The sequence below is a fragment of the Octopus sinensis genome, linkage group LG1 (genome assembly GCF_006345805.1).
Source record: "Octopus sinensis linkage group LG1, ASM634580v1, whole genome shotgun sequence".
In the NCBI taxonomy this organism is placed as follows: Eukaryota; Metazoa; Mollusca; class Cephalopoda; order Octopoda; family Octopodidae; genus Octopus; species Octopus sinensis.
The window spans coordinates 204,328,672-204,353,879 of NC_042997.1; the positions used below are offsets into that span (position 1 = coordinate 204,328,672).

General features: G+C 42.3%; 1 protein-coding gene across 1 annotated transcript in view; it reads left to right on the plus strand.

The window, feature by feature from the left end:
- The window catches only part of LOC115232358, a 63,249-nt gene that overhangs the window by 4,152 nt on the left and 33,889 nt on the right, over positions 1–25,208 (plus strand). Inside the window, exons 2-6 of the mRNA XM_029802204.2 lie at positions 1,389–1,905; positions 15,608–15,640; positions 16,161–16,327; positions 19,368–19,447; positions 21,390–21,440. Coding sequence (XP_029658064.1) covers positions 1,450–1,905; positions 15,608–15,640; positions 16,161–16,327; positions 19,368–19,447; positions 21,390–21,440 — 787 coding nt within the window. The 5' untranslated portion in view covers positions 1,389–1,449. The remainder of the gene's footprint in view (positions 1–1,388; positions 1,906–15,607; positions 15,641–16,160; positions 16,328–19,367; positions 19,448–21,389; positions 21,441–25,208) is intronic.

The window sequence follows — 25,208 nt, forward strand, 5'->3', positions numbered from 1 at the left end:
AGGTATGGTGTATATAAAGTCGTTGGCTCGAGTTTAATGTTGTTCTATGATGAATATATATATATATGTGTATATATATACACATATCTTTATTCTTGTCGCACTGCCTTCTGTGCATATATATATACTAGCAGTATCGCCCGGCGTTGCTCGGGTTTGTAAGGGAAATAACTATATAAGCATTTTTAGAGATGTAAAGTATAATAGCCATCTCAATATGGCTAACCACAAAGGGGGTGGGTGTTACTGTAGCTTTTTACGTTCTGAGATTTAATAATAAGTTTTTAGAGAGTTACTTCCCTTATATATGCCAAAAATGCATTAAAAATGGGAAAAATTGATGGTAAAATTTTTTTTAAATCGTAGACTCATCGTAGACGCATGTTAATACCCAGAAGGGCTCGATATGAATCACGACTATAAGATACCCGGTTTTGGTTAAACTGCACCGCAAAATGTGGGAGTAGTTAGGAATCTAAATCGTAGGAGACAGACAACACACAACCTCACTTTTATATATATAGATATATAACATAGGCGCAGGAGTGGCTGTGTGGTAAGTAGCTTGCTAACCAACCACATGGTTCCGGGTTCAGTCCCACTGTATGGCATCTTGGGCAAGTGTCTTCTGCTATAGCCCCGGGCCGACCAATGCCTTGTGAGTGGATTTGGTAGACGGAAACTGAAAGAAGCCTGTCGTATATATGTATATATATAAGTGTGTGTGTATATGTTTGTGTGTCTGTGTTTGTCCCCCTAGCATTGCTTGACAACCGATGCTGGTGTGTTTACGTCCCCGTACCACTTAGCGGTTCGGCAAAAGAGACCGATAGAATAAGTACTGGGCTTACAAAGAATAAGTTCCGGGGTCGATTTGCTCGACTAAAGGCGGTGCTCCAGCATGGCCGCTGTCAAATGACTGAAACAAGTAAAAGAGTAAAAGAGTAAGAGTAACATCATCATCATCATCATCACCATTATTTAACATCCATGTTCTATCCTGGCATGGGTCAGATGGTTTGATAGGATCCATGTTCTATGGGTCAGATGGTTAGACAGGATCCAAAGGCTCTGCAGACTGCATTCAGTTCCAGTGTTTGCTGGGCATGGTGTCTACATCTGGGTGCCCTTCCTAATGCCAACTACTTCAGTGTGTAGTGGGTGTTTTTTTTACATGGCACCAGCACTAGTGTGGTTGCCAAGCAGCTTGCAAGACTACAAACCCTGAGGAGAAAGCTTTACACTAACAGATGAAGGGTCACAGTACAAGAGGAGGGATCAGATTAGACTAGTTTTTTTTTTTTTGTGTTGTTGTTGTAGTAGAAGAAACATGACTCTTCACAAAAAGAACTTTGTGAGATTGTTCATTTGTTAATTTCTTTTTACAGGCAAGAGAAAAAATTAACGAACTGTTAATTAGAAAAGTCTTCCTATTAAGAATTCGAAGAGATGATAGATATGGAAGCGAAGAACAGAACAGTGAAAACTCCAGCATTTAAGGAGGATTTATTTCAAAATGAAATTAATTTATTGGACAGTTCTGGGAAAATTCATGTCCGAAACTTACCATATTATTTTGAGACGTTTAGTCAGCAACGTCCAGTGGTTTTAAACACATCTAGTGACCAACTAGTGTCAGGGTATCAGGATGGAACTAAACCTTCCAGATTGGCTGGTCCTTCTGGCTTACATATGAAGGCTTTGAAAGCAAAATCAGCAGGCCCAACAAGGAGGAGTGGGGAGTCATATTACAGTCAATTGGATTATTCTGGGGTTTCTGAAAGAAACAACCAGAACAAAGATACAATACCTGCCACCAGCAGAAGTGAATGTACAGCATCAACACCACAGAAACAGTCAAGTTATGACACATTTTTAAACTATCTTGTGTGGAAAATGGGTCATGTAAGTATACCATCAACAACAGCTGTTGAATTTTGAAACATGCTAATTCTGAATATGTAAATTTTGAATATTCTAATTTTAAATAGGTAAATTTTAAATATATTGATTTTAAAAATGCTAATTTTAATTCTGCTAACTTTAAATATGCTAATTTTCCACATCTATTCAAGTATTTATTGTTTATTTACTTAGTGATTCTCACACCTCTATTTCAGTAAGTACAATAAAGTTTATGCTTCATTGAAGAAGTCTAATAAGTCTGAAATATGTCCAGGGTTGTCTCCCTTTCATATAAGACGTGATGAAATAAAACCAGTGACTGAGTTAATGTCTGTTTCTTGTGACATAATTAATTCTAATTAGAATTCTGATAATCTCCAAGCTAAGTATTCTAAAAATAATTTAGCTACAATTAACAATGCATAATTAAAATATTTTAGATCACTTTTCCTGTAACCGAGTATTGGTAATAACTATATGTACTGATTCTTTTAGTTTTTTTCTTTAGTGACCTACAAGGTCTTCATTTACTCATGCTATTTTGTCTTCAGTAATTCCAAATTAAGTGAACAAGGAAAATCTGTTAGAAATAACAGCCAAATTTCCATGAAGTTACATCTTAGAAAGGGAAGGATCATCATCATCATCACCATCATCATCATCATTTAACGTCCGCTTTCCATGCCAGCATGGGTTGGACGATTTTGACTGAGGGCTGGCGAACCAGATGGCTGCACCAGGCTTCAATCTTGTTCTGGTAGAGTTTCTACAGTTGGATGCCCTTCCTAATGCCAACCACTCCAAGAGTGTAGTGGGTGCTTTTTATGTGCCACCGGCATGGGAGCCAGTCAGGCAATACTGGCAATGACCTTGCTTGAATCCTTTTACACATGCCACCGGAACAGGTGCCAGTAAGGCGACATTGGTAATGATCACGCTCGAATGGTGCCCTTCTACGTGCCACCGGCATGGAAGCTGGTTGGCTGCTCTGGCAACGATTACGCTCAGATGGTGCTCTTGACACCCTACTAGCACGGGCACAAGTGCCAGTAAGGCGACGCTGGTAATGATCATGCTCGAATGGTGCCTTTTATGTGTCACTGGCATGGAAGCCGGTTAGCCACTCTGTCAACGATCACACTCGTATGGTGCTCTTTGCACCCTGCTAGCATGGATGCCAGTCATCGAATTGCTTAATGTCTGTTCTCTATGCTGGCATGGGTTGGACGATTTGACCAGAGCTGGCAAATCAGAAGACTGTGCCAAGTTCTATTGTTTGTTGTGGTATGGTTTCTATGGCTGATGCCCTTTCTAATGCCAACCACTTTACAGAATATGCTGGGTGCTTTTTTTTGTGGAACTGGTTCTAGCAGGGTCCCCAAGTAACTTAAAAGACATGACAAAGTCCTTTCAGCTGGTGCAGAGTAATATTAAGGGCGTGGCTCTGTGCCAGTTGAGAGGATAAAAGAGTAATAGGGGGAGGGAGGGGGAAGGAGGGAGGGAGAAAGAGAGAGAGAGAGAGAGAGGTGTCTTACTGTAGAACAGATACATTTTTATTCCAGTTAGAGAGGAATGGGGAAGGGGACTGAATGGGAAAAGCAGAGACAGACAGAGTGGGAGAGATGGTGGTGGATGTGTGTCAAGAGACATACCCACAAGGCACAATGGGGTGGATATAGGTGAAGTGATTCAGGGAACTGGGCTGAGTGAATGGGCAGATGGAAGAGAGATGATTGTAGGAATTGAAGGTGAGATATATAGGAATGACCCAGGGGGAGCTGGGGCTTATGTTAGATATCTATTCCTAGATATAGAAATACATAGAATGGAAAACCAAAGTGCTGTAACTATATCCCTTTCCTCATTTTAAGATCTACATTTCAGACAGTTCATTAAGTCAGACTGTTTATTGAGGCAGATCTGCTACAGCTGGGTGCCTTTCCTGTCACCAACCCTCATCTGTTTTCCAACTAAGATAATATTTAGGGAGAGTTTACGAAAAAAAAACAAAAGACGAAGACAGGTGGTGTACAAAACAAAGATGTATTAGTATAACGCTCAGGAATAGAAAAAGTCTTTTACATTTCGAGCCTACACTCTTCTACAGAAAGGGACACAGAAAAAACAAGGAGAGGAAAAAATGTGTGTAGTGGCTAACGATCTATCATGGCGACTGATAATATTTACTGATAATAATTACCCATGGTGAGGCATGTTTTTCATGCAAGACAGGAAATGGAGGGCTGTGCTTGCATGATAATGTTGACACTCATTTACAGCTATCAGGAGAAGCCAAGCCAAGGAGACAGTAACACACACACATTTACATACATCATCATAACCATTCAGTGTCCATTTTCCATGCTGGTATGTGTTGGACGGTTTGATAGGAGTTGGCAAATGAGAAGACTGCGACAATCTCTGTTTGCTTTGGCATAGCTTCTAAGATGGAATGCTCTTCCTAATGCCAGCCGCTTGACAGAGTGTACTGGGTACTTGCTACATGGCACTAACAGCAAGGAACTCAGCAAGACAGAGACCTCTCAACTGAGGTAGGAATAGTTTGGAGTGTGGTGGCAGAGCACCAAGTGATGAGGAATTAGAAGAGTATTAATAGTGTCTTACAATGAAGGAGATACACAGCTATCTTTGTTGGAGAGGGAGGGGGAAAGAGAGGGAGAGAGAGAGAGAAAGAAAGAGAGAGAGGGGGAGAGAAAGAGAAAAGATGGTGAAGCTGTAACGGGGTTGGGGGTACACTCAAGTTACAGGGAGGTGTGTGTGTGTATGTATGTATACATATGTATATATAAAGCTGAAGTTGTCTGTGTATGGCTAGTTTGGTAGCCTTCAACTAACACTATCTCCTCTGAGATACTGGGGCGCAAGATGACCAAAATTGAGAGTATGATAGAAGAAGGCTTGCTCTTCCTTTTGTAGAAGAAAAACTTCAAATCGGACCATGTTAACACCAAAGATTATTTACATCAAAAGGGTGCTTTTTTTTCTATGAAAATCCCTATTTTTTAACGATTTTTTTACTGTTGTGTTGCCATTTTTCGGTGTATTTCAACCAGAAAAATGTTCACTTAAAGAGAATAACAAGCTACATAATGCAAAATTTTTACTTTTCAAAAATTCCAATTCTAAAGGGTCAAAACAAACCCGAGAAATGCTGGGCGATACTGCTAGTATATTTATAAAAGTGAAGTGGAACCAAGAATTGGGTAGGCTGAATGGGTGGGTGGGTGGGTTTGTGAGATTGTGAAAGGAGAGTGGGAAGTGGAAGGGAGAGAATGTAGTTTTAGAAGGATATGTTGCAGGGAAAAGATTCAACAGAGATACATTGTGAGCAGGTAGGTTCACAGGGATGCAAAAGGAGAGTGGGAAATAGAAGGGAGGGAGGGGAATTTAACGAGTGGTGAACTTGGATGAGGGTTTGGGGAAGGTGTTAGGAAGATTGGTTGTTAGGGATGTGCATGGACATGGACATATTCTTTTTACTCTTTTACATGCTTCACTCATTTGACTGTGGCCATGCTGGAGCACTGCATTTAGGCAAGCAAACGGACCCCAGGACATATTCTTTGTAAGCCTAGTACTTATTCTATCGGTCTCTTTTGCCGAACCGCTAAGTTACAGGGATGTAAACACACCACCATCAGTTGTCAAGCTATGTTGGGGGTACAAACAGACACACACACATACGCATATATATCATCATCATCATTGTTTAATGTCCGCTTTCCACACTAGCATGGATTGGACGATTTGACTGAGGTCTGGCAAACCAGATGGCTGCACTAAGTTCCAGTCTGATGTGGCAGAGTTTCTACAGCTGGGTGCCCTTCCTAATGCCAACCACTCTGAGAATGTAGTGTGTATATATATATATATATATATCTCTATATATAAACGGCAGTTTGTCTGTCTGTGTGTTTGTGTGTCTGTCAGGTTGTACCCTCACCCTGACCACGGCTTTCAACCGATTCTGATGAAACTTGACACACACATAGCCCAATGTCATAATTCAAAACTAACGCAGCGAAAATTTTGCAAAGTTCCCCCAGTTCTGAAAAAAATCGATAAATTCGACATGGGTCGAGAATCTAAGCCTTTTATATGCAACACATTTTCTACAGACTATCTAGGGGACGCAACTCGACCTTTTTAACTCTCGGAACACGTGGGGTAAGTATCCCAAAATGTATAAAATGTACAAAAACGGCAAAAAAGCGGGCAGCAATGTGAGTGACAACAACGAAAAAGTCAAAAGTGACCAAACTGAACAAACGAATAAAAAATGTTTTTTGATGCACACGACAAAAGCGGTTTATAATAAACCAAGAGTTTGCAAGTAGCGTCCGAGGACCCTTAGGGTACGTCAAAAATTTAAGGTAAAACGTTTGGGGTGGTAGTTATAAAGAAAGTGTAAACAAAAAAAGTATTCGAATAACTTGCGGCTGCAGCAACTATTAGCAGAAGTGGCGGTGTTGAGGGTAAAGTCTCAAATGTAATTTCTTCCTGGTAGGAATTGGTTGGGTTGAATTATCGATAGCTGTTTGATAGTTATTTGGGAGTGAAGAGAAGACATTGCAACCTACACATGCGCCTTCGTTCCCTAGAGGGAAAGGACTAGATTGGGATTAGTCGTTGCCTATTAGGGGCTCTTACATACCCGGGCAACGCCGGGCTATGCTGCTAGTATATATATATATATATAGATAGATAGATAAAGTAATTGAGGTAATCAGAGTATGTGACAGAATACTTAAGATTAGATTAGTGCTTCATCATAGTTTAGCAACCATTATATCAGCCTATGCTCCTCAGTCGGGGCTACCTGATGGACAGAAAGACCGATTCTATGACACTCTACTGCAGACTACCTCGTTGACGAACGACAGAGACCTTATCTTTGTGGCTGGTGACTTCAATGGTCACGTTGGACGACATGCTGGGGGCTTCCATGGCGTACATGGAGGCTATGGCTATGGCTCTCAAAACGAGGAGGGAACCAGGCTGCTGGAGTTCTGCGATGCAAATAATCTTATGATTTGCAACACTAACTTCAGGAAACCTACCAGCCACCTAGTCACTTACCGATCGGGCCAACATACCAGCCAAATTGACTACATCCTTGCAAGGCAAAGGGAGAGATGGCTGCTTATAAATGCCAAAACCTTCCCAGGTGAAGAATGTACCCCACAACATAGACTGGTAGTTAGTGACTTTAGGATCAGGATAGGAGGACAACCAGAAGACGACCAATATGGAGAAGAAGGATCTGGAAGCTTAAAGATCCTGCAAATGGACAGAGATTTAGAGACATATTACTTGAAGCCTCTGACGAAGTAGAAGGGGATAGAGCATCACAGGGAGTAGAAGACAGCTGGACGTTTCTAAGGGACAACCTGCTGAGAGCCACTGACCAGATCTGTGGCTGGTGCAAAGTCCCTCTCGACCTAGAATAACGTGGTGGTGGAACAATATTGTAGACAGGGCTATTAGAGAAAAGAGACAGGCTTGGAAGGTCTGGAAAAATGGGGTGGTAGCAGGGAATTGTATCAGACTGCAAAAGGGAAGCTAAAAGACAGGTTTATTTAGCCAGAGGGGAAGCAGATAAGAAAAAATTTGCCAATGTTCTGCGCCGTGAGGACCAAAGACTGGAGGTGTTTCGCGTTGCAAGACAGTGTGTGAGAGAGAATCGTGATGTGGTAGGAGAGAAGTGTGTTCGCATGGAAGATGGTTCACTTGCGCTAAATGAGGATGCAAAGAGAGAGGTTTGGAGATGCCACTATGAAAGTTTGCTGAATAAAGAAAATGAATGGGATAAAGAGAGTCTGCCGAATGTTGACCCAACAGAGGGACCAGCTATCCGAGTTGATAGTTCCGTGGTAGCTAAGGCAATTAGAAGCATGAAGACAGGAAAAGCCCCAGGCCCATCAGGAATCACTGCAGAGATGCTCAAAATGTCTGGTAGTGTCGGCTATAGCCTAGTCACCCATATAGTTAATCAGGTGATACACAAAGGAGTCATACCCAATGACTGGTGTAGCAGCATAATAGTCAACTGCTACAAAGGTAAAGGTGACACCCTAGATACAAATAACTACAGAGGTATCAAGCTGTTGGATCAGGTGATGAAGGTTACGGAGAGGGTCATAGCCCAACTAATTAGAGAGAGAGTTAGTTTAGATGAGATGCAGTTTGGGTTTGTACCAGGGAAAAGTACTACTGATGCTATATTCCTGGTAAGGCAGCTGCAGGAGAAATACCTAGCCAAAGATAAGCCCCTGTACCTGGCTTTTCTTGACATGGAGAAAGCCTTCGACAGGGTCCCCCGATCCCTTATCTGGTGGGCAATGAGGAAACTAGGGATAGATGAATGGTTAGTGAGAGCTGTGCGGGCCATGTATAGGGATGCTGCTAGTAGGGTGAGGGTTGGAAACGAGTACAGTGAAGAATTCCGGGTAGGGGTAGGGGTCCACCAAGGCTCAGTACTCAGCCCCCTCCTATTTATCATAGTCCTCCAGGCAATAACGGAGGAATTCAAGACAGGATGCCCTTGGGAGCTCCTCTATGCTGATGACTTTGCTCTAATTGCTGAGTCGCTATCAGAACTGGAGGAGAAGTTTCAGGTGTGGAAACAAGGATTAGAATCGAAGGGCCTCAGAGTCAATCTAGCTAAAACCAAAGTCGTAATCAGTTGGAAGGTAGACAAATCACAAACGCCTTCAGGTAGATGGCCCTGCTCGATCTGTAGAAAAGTGTAGGTAGAAACTCTATAAGATGCACCAAGTGTAAGCTATGGACACATAAGAGGTGCAGCAATGTCAAAGGAAGGCTAACTAGGAAGATGGTTTTTGTATGTGGCAGATGCTCAGGAACAATAAACACTGAAAATGCTCTGAGACCAACTTCCGTCACTTTCCAGGGAGAAAAACTAGAAGTAGTTGATAGTTTCCGTTACCTAGGTGACCAAGTCAGCAGCGGGGCGGGGGTGTGCTGAAAGTGTAACTGCTAGAGTAAGAATAGCTTGGGCAAAGTTCAGAGAGCTCTTACCTCTGCTGGTGACAAAAGGCCTCTCGCACAGAGTGAAAGGCAGACTGTATGATGCGTGTGTACGAACAGCCATGCTACATGGCAGTGAAACATGGGCCGTGACTGCTGAGGATATGCGTAAGCTCGCAAGAAATGAAGCCAGTATGCTCCGATGGATGTGTAATGTCAGTGTTCATAATCGACAGAGTGTAAGTACCTTGAGAGAAAAGCTGGACCTAAGAAGCATCAGTTGTGGTGTGCAAGAGAGACGATTGCGCTGGTATGGTCATGTGGCGAGAATGGATGAAGATAGTTGTGTGAAAAAGTACCACACCCTAGCGGTTGAGGGAACCTGTGGAAGAGGCAGACCCAGGAAAACCTGGGACGAGGTGGTGAAGCACGACCTTCGAACTTTAGGTCTCACTGAGGAAATGACTAGAGACCGAGTCCTCTGGAAGTGTGCTGTACGCGAGAAGACCCGGCAGGACAAGTGAGTCCATAACCCGTGGCCTTCTACTTGGGATGGAGCCAGCCTACGTATGCATACCTTCCCTTCTTGGGACACAAAACTCTACTTGTGAAGACGTGTGAGGCAAGTGAGGATCAGAATCGAAATCGATCAATGGAAATTGCAGATGTGTTACCAGTGCCGGTGGCATGTCGAAACTCTACTTGTGAAGACCCGTTGAGGCAAGTGAGGATCAGAATGGAAATCGATCAATGGAAATTGCAGATGTGTTACCAGTGCCGCTGGCATGTAAGAGAACCTTCCGTTTCGCGACCGTTGCCAGCACCGCCCCGTTTCGTGTCCGTTGCCAGCCTCGCCTGGCCCTTGTGCCGGTGGCACATAAAAAGCACCATCCATTCGTGGCCGTTTGCCAGCTCTGTCTGGCACCTGTGCGGGTGGCACGTAAAAAGCACCCACTACACTCACGGAGTGGTTGGCATTAGGAAGGGCATCCAGCCGTAGAAACACTGCCAGATTTGACTGAGCCTGATGAAGCCTTCTGGCTTCACAGACCCCAGTAGAACCGTCCAACCCATGCTAGCATGGAAAATGGACGCTAAACGACGATGATGATGATGATGATGATATACACATATACATATGACGAGCTTCTTTCAGTTTCCGTCTACCAAATCCACTCACAAGGCTTTGGTCGGCCCGAGGCTATAGTAGAAGACACTTGCCCAAGGTGCCACGTAGTGTGAATGAACCAGGAACCATGTGGTTGGTAAGCAAGCTACTTACCACACAGTCACTCCTACGCCTGCATGACCCCTATTTTACTTAGCTGGATGGGTCTTCTCAAGTATAGCAAATTACCAATCATCTCAAGCCTTTATCATCTCCTTCGTGAGGTTCAACATCTGAAGATCATTTCTCACCACTGCACCCCACATCTTCCTGGTGTCTCCTCTTTCATGGGGTTCCTCCACATTTAGAGATTGGCCCTTTTTTATGCAGCTGTCATCAACCATACACATCAAACCAGCACAGTTTTCTCTCTCTGGCACATGCCATCTGATGCCTCTTAGACCCAATTTCTCCACTTTGTTGTACATGTACAGCCAGTAGAGCATGCTGGCTTCTTTTCTTTCAAGTCATTGCATGTCCCCTGCATTCACAGCCCATGTTTCACTTCCATGTAGCAGAGCTGTTCCTACGCAAGCAGTGTATGATCTGCTTTTCAACAAAGAGAGGCTCTTTGCTATCAACTAAGTTTATGGCTCTCTGAACTTTGCCCAGCTGGTTCTTATTCCAGCAACAATGCTTTTACACACACACACACACATACACACATGCATGCACAAACACACACTGATACATACACAAACACACAGACACAGACGCACACACACACACTCACATACAGACGCACACAGACACAGACACACACATACATGCATGTATGCACACACCGATACATACACAAGCAAACACATACACAGACGCACACACACACACTCACGTATAGACGCACACAGACACATACATGCATGCACACACATACACACAAGCACATATTTACACATGTATTACATGCATCATCATAATCATCATCATTCACTGCCCACTTTCCATGATGGCATGGGTCGGATGGTTTAACAGAAGCTGGCAAGTTAGAAGACTGTGTCAACCTCTGTCTGCTTTCGCATGGTTTCTCTTGGGTGGACAGAAAGTTTCCTGAAAGCCCCCTAACTCCCTGCAGTGTGGGGTCTCACTTCCTTCTGCAGTCCCAATCAGACTTCAGCCTTGCAGGCTGCATGGCAACCTCATTGCTGTTCGTACCACAGAATATGCACCCACTGTGCTCAGCAAAGTGACTGGTTAGGGGTTAGGAATGGAATTACACCAAAGAAGAGATAGACCAATTAAGCACATGTCTGGCGGCAGGTGAATGTTAATCGTTAGCAAAGACGCAGAAGTTCGTTTTGCAACTGCGATATACAAACAGAGCCTTTAAGATGATTGGAGAGTATATTATGGTCACAAAGAGAAATACTCTGTCCTTGCTACAAATTTATGTGTGTGTGTGTGTGTGTATGTGTGTGTGCATATATATATATATATATACATACACACACCCACACACACACGTGTATATATATATATATATATATATATATGTGTGTGTGTGTGTATACATATATATCATGGCTGTGTTGTAAGAAACTTGCTTCCCAACCACATGGTTCTCAGTTCAGTCCTACAGCATGGCACCTTGGGCCAGTGCCTTCTACTATAGCCTCGGGCCAGCCAAAGCCTTGTGAGTGGATTTGGTAGACAGAAACTGAAAGAAGCCTGTCATATATATATATATATATATATATATGTGTGTGTGTGTGTGTGTGTGTGTGTGTGTGTGTGTGTGTGTGTGTATATGTATATAATTGTGTATGTGTGTCTAGGTTTGTCTCCCGCCATCGCTTGACAACTGATGTTGGTGTGTTTATGGCCCTCACTAAGGAAATGACAAAGGACTGGGAGATGTGGTGAATTGCTGTACTTGAGAAAAAGATGTCAAGCTAAGTCATCCATACATGTCATCTATACATACAGGCTTGTCCTTTACAGGTGCCACTTCCACATAAAATGCAACATGCACCAGTGCTGTGTAAATGCATCCATGTTGGTCGTATGTGAAAAGCATCCAGCACACCCTGTGAAACAATTGGTATTAGGAAAGGCCCCCAACCATAGAAACCATGCCAGAACAAGTAACTGGAGTTTGAACAGCTCCCACTGGCTTGCTAGGTCCTGTCAAACCATCAAACCCATGCCAGCATGGAAAACAGACATTAAATGATGATGAGATGATGATAATTATGATGATGATGATGCTGATGGTTATGATGCTGATGATATGTGTGTGTGTGTGTGTGGTGTAGCAAAGACTCGGGTGAAATTCCTCTCTTCCATTGATTATATATACGTGCATTCAAATGTAGCAGGGAACTGCTAGCCTTTGGCTGCTATTTGGATCATGTCGTGTCCACTATGCTGATTGGTTGTTATTGGCACATTTTGTCTATTATTCGATTGTGTCAACTTGCCATGGATATCCCGTCAGAAAATTTGAAGATTTTTGTTCTTGACAGGGTCACTACTTAGTAATGGTTGTGGTTGGATGTTCTAAGTCGGGTCACCAGTTTGTAATGGACCATGCAATGTGAGGTGATGAGAATGCCTCTTTTGTACCACATCACACGATCATTACAATAAAGAGATATTGAACAGTACAAATAAATGCCTGATGGAAAGAGACGCAACTGCATAGAATGATTAAGAGAACATTTATTGAGATGTTAACATGTGTATCTGTGTGTGCGTCATGTATACAGAATAATTGACAGGCTGTCATGAGAACAAAGTGTATGTGTGTGTATTTAAGCATAGATGTGTGCACGTGTTAAGAACATTTAAGGATATCAATGAGAAGAAAACAGTGAAAACATCTATGGGCCACCGAAGTAAGAATTAAGTTCATAGAGACAAGAAAGATGATAATACCAGTTCGTAGTCAGTCATACACATCATCATCATCGTTTAACGTCCGCTTTCCATGCTAGCATGGGTTGGACGAATGACTGAGGGTTGGCGAACCAGATGGCTGTGCCAGGGTTCAATCTGACCAGGCAGAGTTTCTACAGCTGGATGCCCTTCCTAACGCCAACCACTCCGAGAGTGTAGTGGGTGCTTTTACATGCCACTGGTAGAGGGGCCAGTCAGGCAGTACTGGCAACGACCTCACTCAAATCTTTTACACATGCCACCGGCACAGGTGCCAATAAGGCAATGCTGGTAACAATCACACTCGAATGGTGTCTTTTACGTGCCACCGGCATGGAGGCCAGATAGCCGCTCTGGCAATGATCACGCTTGGATGGTGCTCTTAATACCCTGCTAGCACGGGGCTCGACGATAGTTAAAATATTATGTCAAGAAGTCGCGACCCTGATACAGAGCCAGTTACAGGTTCATTTTGTATGTGAAGTTGTGGCTGTGATGCTGCTGCCTGGGTCACTTGGTACAGGAGTTCTTGCAGGTTGTATATTCGCTGTTGATCCATAGTGAAAAAATTCATGAACAGTGAACTGTTGGAACCTGGGTGAATTGCTTGCTGAGCTGTGTACGTAGAGAGAGGATGTTGATGATGTTAAGGACATGATGGTGGCGACGAAGAAGGAGGTTGCTGCAATGCTGTCGGACAAAGTTGGTAAGTCTCAACATAGCTGCTGTGGTGGTGGTATTGTCACTCATAAGGTGGCGAGCTGGCAGAATCGTTAGCACGCCGGGCGAAATGCTTAACAGTATTCGTCTGCCATTACATTCAAATTCCGTTCAAATTCCGTCGAGGTCGACTTTGCCTTTCATCCTTTCGGGGTCGATTAAATAGTCACCAGTTACGCACTGGGGTCGATATAATCAACTTAATCCGTTTGTCTGTCCATGTTTGTCCCCTCTATGTTTAGCCCCTTGGGGGTAGTAAAGAAATAGGTATTGTCACTCACATTGTCACTGGAACTGGCTGTGTCTTTGTGGTCAGTGGCTAGACCTTAAAAGGTCTGGAACCAAAGACACCAGAATGAGGAAAAGCTGAGTTTTTATAAGGAGCTGTAGGCTAAAACAGGGTAGTAAACAGGCTGTCCCACGTGATCCTATTTAGAGCCTCTGACTGGTTACCCACAGCAAGTTGGTACAATTGAGCAAGAGACAAAATGTGCTGATGCCAACCAATCAAAGAAGTAGATACAACATGATCCAAATAGCGGCAAAAGGCTAGCTGTTCCCTGGTATATTCGAATGCACATATATTTAATAAATGGGAGGGGGTGGGAATTTCACCTGAATCTACGCTACATATGGAACAAGTTATAAATAATGGTCATCATCATCGTTTAATGTCCATTTTCCATGCTGGCATGGCTTGGACGATTTGACTGAGGTCTGGCAAACCAGATGGCTGTACCAGACTCCAATCTGATCTGGCAGAGTTTCTACAGCTGGATACCCTTCTTAGCACCAACCACTCCAAGAGTGTAGTGGGTGCTTTTATGTGCCACCAGCACAAGGACCAGTCAGGCGGTACTGGCAACGGCCACGCTCAAATGGTGCTTTTTATGTGCCACCTGCACAGTAGCCAGTCCAGTGGCACTGGTAACGACCTCGCTCGAATGTTTTTTCACGTGCCACCAGCAGAAGTGCCAGTAAGGCAACGCAGGTAATGATCACGCTCGAATGGTGTTTTTAACATGCCATTGGCTTGGAGGCCAGCTTGTTGCTCTGGCCCCGATCTTACTCGTATGGTTCTCTTAGTGCTCCACTAGCACGGATGCCAGTCATCGATTTCGATATTACATATTTTTCCTTACAGCTGTTTCCAGTAGTCATTGTAGGCAGATTATTGATAGGGTTTACTCAGTTGGTCTATTGATCAATTGAAGAAAACTGAACGACCTAAGAAAATTAATTACCACTTTCATCAGAACCATTTCTGGTTATAACAAGCAGAATACTGAAGGAATGGCTTTTGTATGAGGAAGGGGGAGGGGGTGAAGAAGAAGATGGAAAGATGCAAGTAGAATAAAGAAGAGAGGAAGAAAAGTTACAAAGGGATGGAAGGAGGTAAGGGGATGGTATAAGAGTCACTTACAAGAAGCGGGGTGGCATTTTATTTATTTCTTTATTGCCCACAAGGGGCTAAACATAGAGGGGACAAACAAAGACAGACAAAGGGATTAAGTCGATTACATCTACCCCAGTGCGTAACTGGTACTTAATTTATCGACCCCGAAAGGATGAAAGGCAAAGTTGACCTTGGCGGAATTTGAACTCAGGGCAAAATTTGGACGAGGGATGGTCCTGAAATATTAGTGTTTGTAGCCAGGTGAACAGACATGAACCATATTAGCATTGTATGTAGGTGAGTTGTCCTCCAGGTATTGTGTGCATGCGTATGTAACACCTGATGGTTCCAATTGGAGATAACTGTCAGTCATTACATGTGACGGACAGTTATGTAGTTAAGTGGATGGTTTGTAATGCTGAAAATAACCATGGCAACAATTGCACACCTGTTTCAAACTGTAATTAACTGTTTTCAATTTCGTTTTACCTTGCTGTTAAAATATGTGATGTCTGGTTTCTATGTTACAGAGACCAGAGTTACAGAAAAATGCCAGGCAATTGGTAAGTTGTAATATGTCACAAAGCTTTTTATTAGAATTCCTCCCCCCCTCCTCTTCATCCTCCTCCTCCTCTTTGTTGCCATCATCATCATTGTCGTCATTATCATCATTGTCATCATCATCATCATCATCGTTGTCGTCATCATTATCATCATCGTTGTCGTCATCATTATCATCATCGTTGTCATCGTCATTATCATTGTCATTGTCGTCATCATCATTGTTGTCATTATCGTTATCATCATCGTCATCCTCATCATTATCATTGTCGTCATCATCATTGTTGTCATCATCGTTATTATCATCATCATCATCATCATCGTCGTCATCATCATCGTTCAATATTTCGTTTCCTTACCTTATATGGCATGTTTCTCAATTGAGAATTAATTTGATGTTCCAAACTATAATTTAAAATCTGACCAAAAAAAAAATAACTTCATTTAATCTATAAAAATTAAATCTATAAAATTTAGATTTTATAAAACGAATGTCTTTAGAATACATTTCAACATTTTCAGATTGTGCTGAAAAGCGAACCGGATCTTCCAAACTTTGTTTATCCTAAAGACTTACATCCCAAAATATTTTGGCGAGATGTCAGGCAGCCCTTGGACCGAATGTCTCGTAAATCTCTAAGATCCGATTATGGCCAGAGGAATTTTTTACGCTCTCAGAATTCAAAGAGGTAACTTGTTATTCTTTGATGTGTACTCGTTTTATCAGACTCTTTTGCCAAACCACTAAGTTACAGGGATGTAAACATACCAACACTGGTGTACTACAGCACTCCATCAATTACAATGAGGGTTCCTGTTGATCCAACCAACGGAATAGCCAGCTCATGAAATTAATGTGTAAGTGGCTGAGCATTCCACAGACACATGTACCTTTAATGTAGTTCTCGGGGAGATTCAGTGTGACACAGAGTGCGACAAGGCTGGCCCTTTGAAATATAGGTACAACAGAAACAGGAAGAAAGAGTGAGAGAAAGTTGTGGTGAAAGAGTACAGCAGTAACACAAAGAAAGACCCTTCATTAGTTGTCAGCTGTCTATCTATTTCTTTATTGCCCACAGGGGGCTAAACAGAGGAGACAAACAAGGACAAAGGGATTATGTCGATTACATCGACCCCAGTACACAACTGGTACTTTATTTATCGACCCCGAAAGGATGAAAGGCAAAGTCGACCTCAGCGGAATTTGAACTCAGAACGTAGCGGCAGACGAAATTCCCCTAAGCATTTTGCCCCGCATGCTAACGAGTCTACCAGCTCACCTGTCAGCTGTCTATCTACTCTTCATTTCGAGCATTCAATGACAATACGAGTCTTCGAAGACAGTTGCTCTCATATGTGCCAAAATAAAATTTGGGATTTATGGAGGGTCAATGGTTTGGATTTATGGAGATAAATGTATGTATGTGTGTGTGTGTGGGTGTGAGTGTGTGGGTGTGAGTGTGTGTATGCACCCCATATTTTTTTTCTGTATGTAAGCACATAGAAAAAAAAAAATAAATAAACAGATCAACATAGAGACGGATAGGTACATAGGTTACAAGAACAGACACATATGGAGACACGGATCCACACAAATAAAGATGCACATCCATACATACAAACATGGTACATAGTTGCACAACACACATGCACACACAAGGAGACAGAGGAGCATACATATACAAACACATGCTCATACACACATAGAAAATACACAAACACAGACATGCATGCACATAAATATGCAGGATACGTACATATAGATGCACACACACACATACATACATATATACATATGCATGATGATGATGACCCCCCCCCCCTTCGGTCAGATACTGACCATGGGTTTGCACCTAGAGAGTTACCCTCTGAGGCACAAGTCTGGGCAAGGTTGTTTTATGGAAGACCAGCAGTCGCCCATGCATGCCAGCCTCCCCTCTCCACGCCACCAGTGTTATCCAAGGGAAAGACAAAGGTCGATACAGCTTGGCACCAGTGACGTCGCAACTCATTTCTACAGCTGAGTGAACTGGAGCAACGTGAAATAAAGTGTCTTGCTCAAGAACACAACACGCAGCCCGGTCCGGGATTCGAGCTCACAACCTCACGATCGTAAGCTCGACGCTCTAACCACTGAGCCACGCGCCTTCATATGCATACACACACATATATATACATACATATGCCATGCACCTTCATATGCATACACACACATATATATACATACACATGCAAACACACATAAATACATACGTACATGCATGCATGTATAGGCACACACACAGAAATACACAAACACGGACAGGCAAGCACATGAATATGCAGGATATGCGCATATAGATGCACACACATACATACACATGCAAACACATACATACATACGTATATGCATGTATAGGCACACACACACACACACACACACTGACCCACACACATGCACACAAACAAACAAAAAGGAACGCAGTGTAAATAACGGACAGAGTCAAGACTATTGAAAAGGTTGCAAGACGCAACGAGAATTTTAGGAAAATAAAAATAAGAAAAAAAGTGGAAATTTTACCGGTGAGTGAGTTACATTGTAAGGCACAAAAAGAAAATGACTCTCCCCAGACACAACAGAACATGCTTCAACACACAAACTCACATAAAGAATCTTGCAAACCCAATCCAAAAACGAAATATATATATATATAACATTTACAATATGAATTACAATGAGAAAGATATGGTATACAATTTTTTTGTGCAGGGGTTTCCTTGAGATATGAAATTATTTTAAGGGTTATGCAAGGGCAAAAAGGTTGAGAAATACTGATTTAGAGGAATGAGCTTAACAAAGGAGCCTATATATTGATGTTTGATCAACTGGAAATAGCAACCAAGTCTTCCTCAAAACTCATTATCTTATGAAACTGAAGGATGCATTAGATAGTGTAAGTCTAGATTGTTCTGCATAAAAGATGGGATAGTCACATTTGGTTTGTCTTTGATCATTGTACTGTAGGATCTGGACTGACTTGTGACTTAGCATCAAACACATAGAACAATACATGAGACAATCCTAGATTCTCTATATCTGATAAAATATGGGAGAGTCACATTTGGAATGTTTTTGATCACAGTTTTGTAGAATCAGGGCTGACCTCATATAAACAACAGGGAAAGACACAATGGATAATAAAGTCCCAGATACTCTGTTTGGATGAAAGAGGGGATGGTCTCAGTTGGAACGTTTTTAAAGTTTTACTGGACCAGCTGACTTAACACTAACCAACAACATCCAAGAGATTTCAGTTTTGTCTTGTTTTGATTCTGAGATTGGTTAATACGGGAAAGAAAGCAGTTTCCATAATTTTATCAAATGTATATGAACACACCAAGAGATCTTGTCAGGAATGTGTCCCATATATTTAAAGAATACTTGTGAATATGCCAAGTCCCTCAGCACCCTTTAATAATATATTCCATGCCAAAATTATTCTTCAGCCCTCTTCACTAATATATGGCATACATTTACAGAACAGTTGTGAAGAAGCCAAGTTCTTCAGCCCCCTTCACTAATATGTTCCATGCCAAGTTCTTCAACCCCCTTCACTAATATGTTCCATGCCAAGTTCTTCAGCCCCCTTCACTAATATGTTCCATGCCAAGTTCTTCAGCCCCCTTCACTAATATGTTCCATGCCAAGTTCTTCAGCCCCCTTCACTAATATGTCCCATACATTTACAGAACAGTCGTGCCAAGTTCTCCAGCACCTACTTTGGCCACAGATAAAAGTATGGATTTAGAAACCAACCAAATTCTGAAAGGTAAGAGCTTTTAGCTTATGTTACCAAAGTGATTATTGTTGTTGTAATAACTTCAAAGGTGTAATGACTATAAGTGCAACATTTAGTACGCAGAAGAGTTTGGTATTGAGAGATGTTCTACCAGTGGGGCTGGGAATACTGGGGCTGGTGGAGGCTAAATCACAAACCACAGAGAATTCCTGACAAACATTTATTGAATAAAACAGCCATCTACATATCATATACATGTACACTTGCGTCGGAATTTAATTAGCACTTCTCAAATTTCTACATTTTCTTACATTTTCTTAATTTAATTAACTTATTATCAGAAACGAACTCGTTTTTAATCAAAAATTTATTAAAACATATCCCAGCACACCACATAATTGTTATTAATCGTGAAATTTAGTCAATATCTTGTTGCTCCTCCTTTGGCAGCAGTGACAGCTGCTACGCGGGTCGGCATGCTGTCTATGAGTGCCTGCAGGTACTGTGCAGGGATGGCCCCTCATGCAGCAAGAAGTGCCCCAAACAGCTTGTGTCGGTTCCTGTATTGCTGCACATTCAAATCCCTACCCAATCGACTCCAGAGGTTCTCAATAGGGTTCAGGTCAGGTGACTGGCCAGCACGTACTCCTCGCCACCAAAGAGGTATCCCGTACTATCTCAACGTACTTTGCTGCGTTGATGTTGCCTTCGACGGCATAGAGCCGCCCAACACCACTGTAGCTGAACGCCCCTCACACCATCAGACCACCCCCACCATGCTTCATGGTGAGCAAATCAAGGGTGCTAATTAATTTCTGATGGTAGTGTATATACACTGTTGATAGTCCAGTTATTGCAGTATTTGTCTTGAAGTAACATCTCTTAAGGATTTACTGTCTTAAAAACAATAAATATCAGAGAGAGAGGAAAATTTGTCCCAGTGGTGGCCAGCAAAAGTGCAAAATGCATTTCAGCCTCTTTTGGAGGCCTTTTCATTGGCACATATTCACATTTCAAGGGGTTCCTTGAAACGTAATTTATTTTTAAAGGTTACACGAGGGTGAAAAGGTCGAGAAACACTGGTATATAGTGGCAGGATCTGCTTCCATTTCTTAAGACACCAGTAGAATAATACAGTTGATAGGAGAGGAATGGCAGCATAAGTGATGGGGTAATGAGATGTGGAGTTAAAGGTTGAGCATGGGGCAGAGTGAGAGATAGATACAAGTAAAAGGAATGAATATTGAATAAGGTGGTGAGCTGGCAGAAACGTTAGCACGGCGGGCGAAATTCTTTGTGGTATTTCGTCTGCCATTACGTTCAAATTCTGCCAAGGTCGACTTTGCCTTTCATCCTTTCAGGGTCGATAAATTAAGTACCAGTTACACACTGGGGTTGATATAATCGACTTAATTCATTTGTCTGTCCTTGTTTGTCCTCTCTGTGTTTAGCCTCTTGTGGGTAGTAAAGAAATAGGTATTTCACCAGCCTTTATGTTCTGAGTTCAAATTCTGCTGAGGTCGACTTTGCCTTTCATCCTTGTGGGGTTGATAAATTAAGTAACAGTTATGCACTGGGGTCGATATAATCGACTTAATACATTTGTCTGTCCTTGTTTGTCCCCCCTGTGTTTAGCCCCTTGTGGGTAGTAAAGAGATAGAAATAGGTATTTCCTCTGCTGCTATGTTCTGAGTTCAAATTCCGCCGGGGTCAACTTTGCCTTTCATCCTTTCAGGGTCGATAAATTAAGTACCAGTTACACACTGGGGTCGATATAATCGACTTAATCCATTTGTCTGTCCTTGCTTGTCCTCTCTGTGTTTAGCCCCTTGTGGGTAGTAAAGAAATAGGAATGAATATTGATGGCAAGGGTGAAGAATGGACTATCAACAGGAAGTGGTTTGGGAGAGAGATGTCACTTCAATTATATATATACTTGCAATTATACATGTAAATAATTCAATATCAACAGAACATTCTGGAACTGGTTCAAGTGAGGACAAAGAACAGAAACGTAAATCTCGTGAGTTGGATAACTTTTTCTTTATTCACACATTATATTTTCAAGATTGTTTGACATCTATTTGCTACCATTGCTGGAAAGGACAGAATGGAATTTTAATATTTGGATATAATTACTAACATGGCTATGTGGTAAGGAGTTTGCTTCCCAAACCACATGGTCCCGGGTTCAGTACCCCACCACATGGCACCTTGAGCAAGTGTCTTCTTATATAGCCTTGGGCTGACCAAAACCTTGTGAGTGGATTTGGTAGACGGTTAATGAAAGATAGCCAGTGGCATGCATGTGTGTGTGTGTGTGTGTGTTTGCATCTGTGTTTCCACTCCCCGCCCTCCACTGCTTAACAACTGGTGTTGGTTTAGTTACATCCCCGTAACTTAGTAGTTTGGCAAAAGAAGCTGATAGAATAAGCACCAGGCTTAAAAAGAAAATAAGTGATTGATTTGTTTGACTAAAAATTCTTCAAGGCAGTGCCCCAGCATGGCCACAGACTAATGACTGAATTAAGTAAAAGATAAAAAATAAAAGATGATATCACAGTAAAAATTATAATATTTGCTTATTATAATTGCTATTAATTACTATAATGAAAGTGGATTAACAAAATTGGTCGAAAGGCAAACTAAAAAATGTCTTGCAAGTATTTAATTGTTGCCCTTTTGTTTTATTATCCTTGTTTATTTCCATGCTAGAATGGGTTAGACCAGGGGTCACCAAACCTATTTCATGGCAGGCCAGATAACAGAGAGAATGATGAGCATGGGCTGCATAACCGTTTTCTTCAATACAATACTCTTTACTCTCTTTTTACTTGTTTCAGTCATTTGACTGCGGCCATGCTGGAGCACCACCTTTAGTCGAGCAACTCGACCCCGGGACTTATTCTTTTAGTAAGCCCAGTACTTATTTTATCGGTCTCTTTTTGCCGAACTGCTAAGTGACGGGGACATAAACACACCAGCATCGGTTGTCAAGCAATGCTAGGGGGACAAACACAGACACAAAAACATACACATACATACATATATATATATATACATATATACGACAGGCTTCTTTCAGTTTCCGTCTACCAAATCCACTCACAAGGCATTGGTCGGCCCGAGGTTATAGCAGAAGACACTTGCCCAAGGTGCCATGCAGTTGGACTGAACCCGGAACCAAGTGGTTGGTTAGCAAGCTACTTACCACACAGCCACTCCTGCACCTATGCAGTGAATACACAAAGAATAAAGACAGCCAAGATTTTTTATTTCCCCAAAAGTTATCAAAGAAGGTGACATTAGCAATAAGATCGTTATATCACACCCATATCTGCAAACATATCTGAATCTCAAAAACTAAGCTGCAAAAAGGTTTGATGGGATTTGTGAAACTGGTGTGTTTAGCTTTTAAGATATCATCAATATTTGCTTTGGAATTGCTGCATCCAACCAAGAGAAATGCTTCCAAATGTTCATCAGTCAACCTCGTTCGATGTGCTGACTTCACATCCTTCGTTTTTGAAAATGTTTGCTCACAGACATAAGTTGTTCCAAACATTGATGCCATACCAGAGGCAAATGCAGGTATTTACACAAAAGGTACAGAGCAGTGGTGGGCCAGATGAACTGACCTCAAGGGCTGGATCTGTCCTGCAGGCCATAGTTTGGTGACACCTGGGTTAAACAAATACGTTGTATTAAGGTTTTGTTTTGCAGATGGATGCCCTTCCTGTCATTAATCCTTCCCTGTTTTTCAAGTAATGGAAATTTTATTCTTGTTGTTCCTGAAAGTACAGAGTCAAATGTCATTCGATGACAGGGAAATAACAACACATGACACTGATCTTGCTCAGCTCATCATAGAAGATAAACATCACCACCACACACACGCATGTGCACGCACACACATGTATACACACACACACACACACACATGTACCAAAAGTTTCCTGTAATCTCAAACTACTGAAGATATCTGGCCAAGGCAGCCCACAGTGGTTTAGACAGTTTCAAAAGAGAGGAATGGAGTAGAAAGGATGTAGGGGTTCGTTGAGTTAAGGTGCCCAGGATTTTCCAAAAGTATAAGGGTGGAGGTGCGAGAGAAAGGAGAAATAAATTAGGATGAGAGGAGCAAATGGAGGCAGGGGTTGTTGAGGGAAGCCAGGGTGGGAAAGGGGGAAATGTGAGGGTGCCATTGGGGTGGAGAAACTGTAGGGAGGGGACAGAGAGAGAAGAAAATGAGGGGATAGGTTGATGGGGCAATGAGTGAGTGCAGAGAGGGCAAAGAGGGGAAATTATGGTGGGGGACAGAGTTGAATGGGAATGTAGAGAAAGCATCTCAGATGGGGAGGCCATGGAGGGAAGATGTGAGAAAAAAAGGTGAAGAGTAGCAGTTAGTGAATGTGGAGAGAGTGATAAGGGGAAGAAAGATTGGAGGGTACCCTAAAGGTGTAGGGTGGGCAGAAAGATAAAACGGAAGGGAAGGTGTTAGGTGGCAGCAGAGGTAACAGTGGAGAATGTGATGGCTGGGAGTAAAGTAAGGTGAGATAGGGGTGGGTGGGTGGGTGAGAAAGAGAAAGGAGACATGTAGGGGGTGGGGGTAGATGTGAGGCCATAAAGTCAAAGTCAAGGGGTGAGGATGTATGGGGATGGGCGGTAAGGTGGGTTTAACAGGAGATAAATATATATACACACACACATATGCATGTGTGTGTGTGTGCATGCACAGTTCTGTATAGATGTATGTATTTGATTATTTTGCTTAGGCAAGGCAGTGAGCTGACAGAATCGTAAGGATGCTGGGTAAAATGCTTGGCAGCATTTTGCTCATCTTCATGTTCTGAGTTCAAATTCCGCCGAGGTTGACTTTGCCGTTTATCCTTTTGGAGTTCGATAAACTAAGCACCAGTCGAGCACTGGGATCGATGTAATTGACTTACCCCTCCCCCGAAATTACTGGCCTTGTGCCAAAATGTGAAATCAATATCTTGCTTAGACAGTGCAAAACAAATAACCCAGTGTAGAACTCAATATGTGTATGTTACAGTGCACTTATAAACTATGTTTTTAGTGAGACAACGGTTATCCAAAGGACAGGAGGTTGGTTGTCTGAAGCTGCATAGGTTTGTAGGGGTGTTCTGGATGAGCTTGGGAAGGGATTGTTATTTAGTGACAAATCAGTGTTTGGTTAATTATTATAGTTGGAGTTAAGGCTATCAATTGTTAAGGGGTTGAGGGTGGCGTTGTTGGGTTGTATGGTATGATAATTATTGTGTCCGGTGGTATCCTCCATGGTAATCTCTATTATGGCAGGAGGTGTATTTGGGTGTTGTGGTAAATTTAAGGGTCAGGTGTTACCAGCGGTACTATAGTTGTAGTTATGAGGATTTGTTTTGTTATGAGGGTCAGTTGGTGTATTGAGTTTATATGTATGGAACTGGGTGCTATGTTGAATAATTTACTAGGGTAGGGGTTAGCTGTTTGTGGGTTTCAAAGTTTCTTGCTGTTAAGATATCGGATAACTCTGGCAATGTTGGTGGAGGTGGTGGAGTAGGAGAATTTTATGGATTGGGGGGTTAAATATTTTGCTAAGGGGGTTAGATTTAGGGAAGAGTTTTGCAAGTAGGTGAAAAAGAATTTTGGGTACTGAAGTCTGGACGTTAAGGGCAAAGGTGATGTGGAACCACATGTCTCAAGTTCTAGTTCATTTAATCTGATTGGTGAAAGCTACTTGGGCAGAGATAGGGTTTTGGAGGTTTATGTTGGTGTCTGTTTTGTGGGTTGT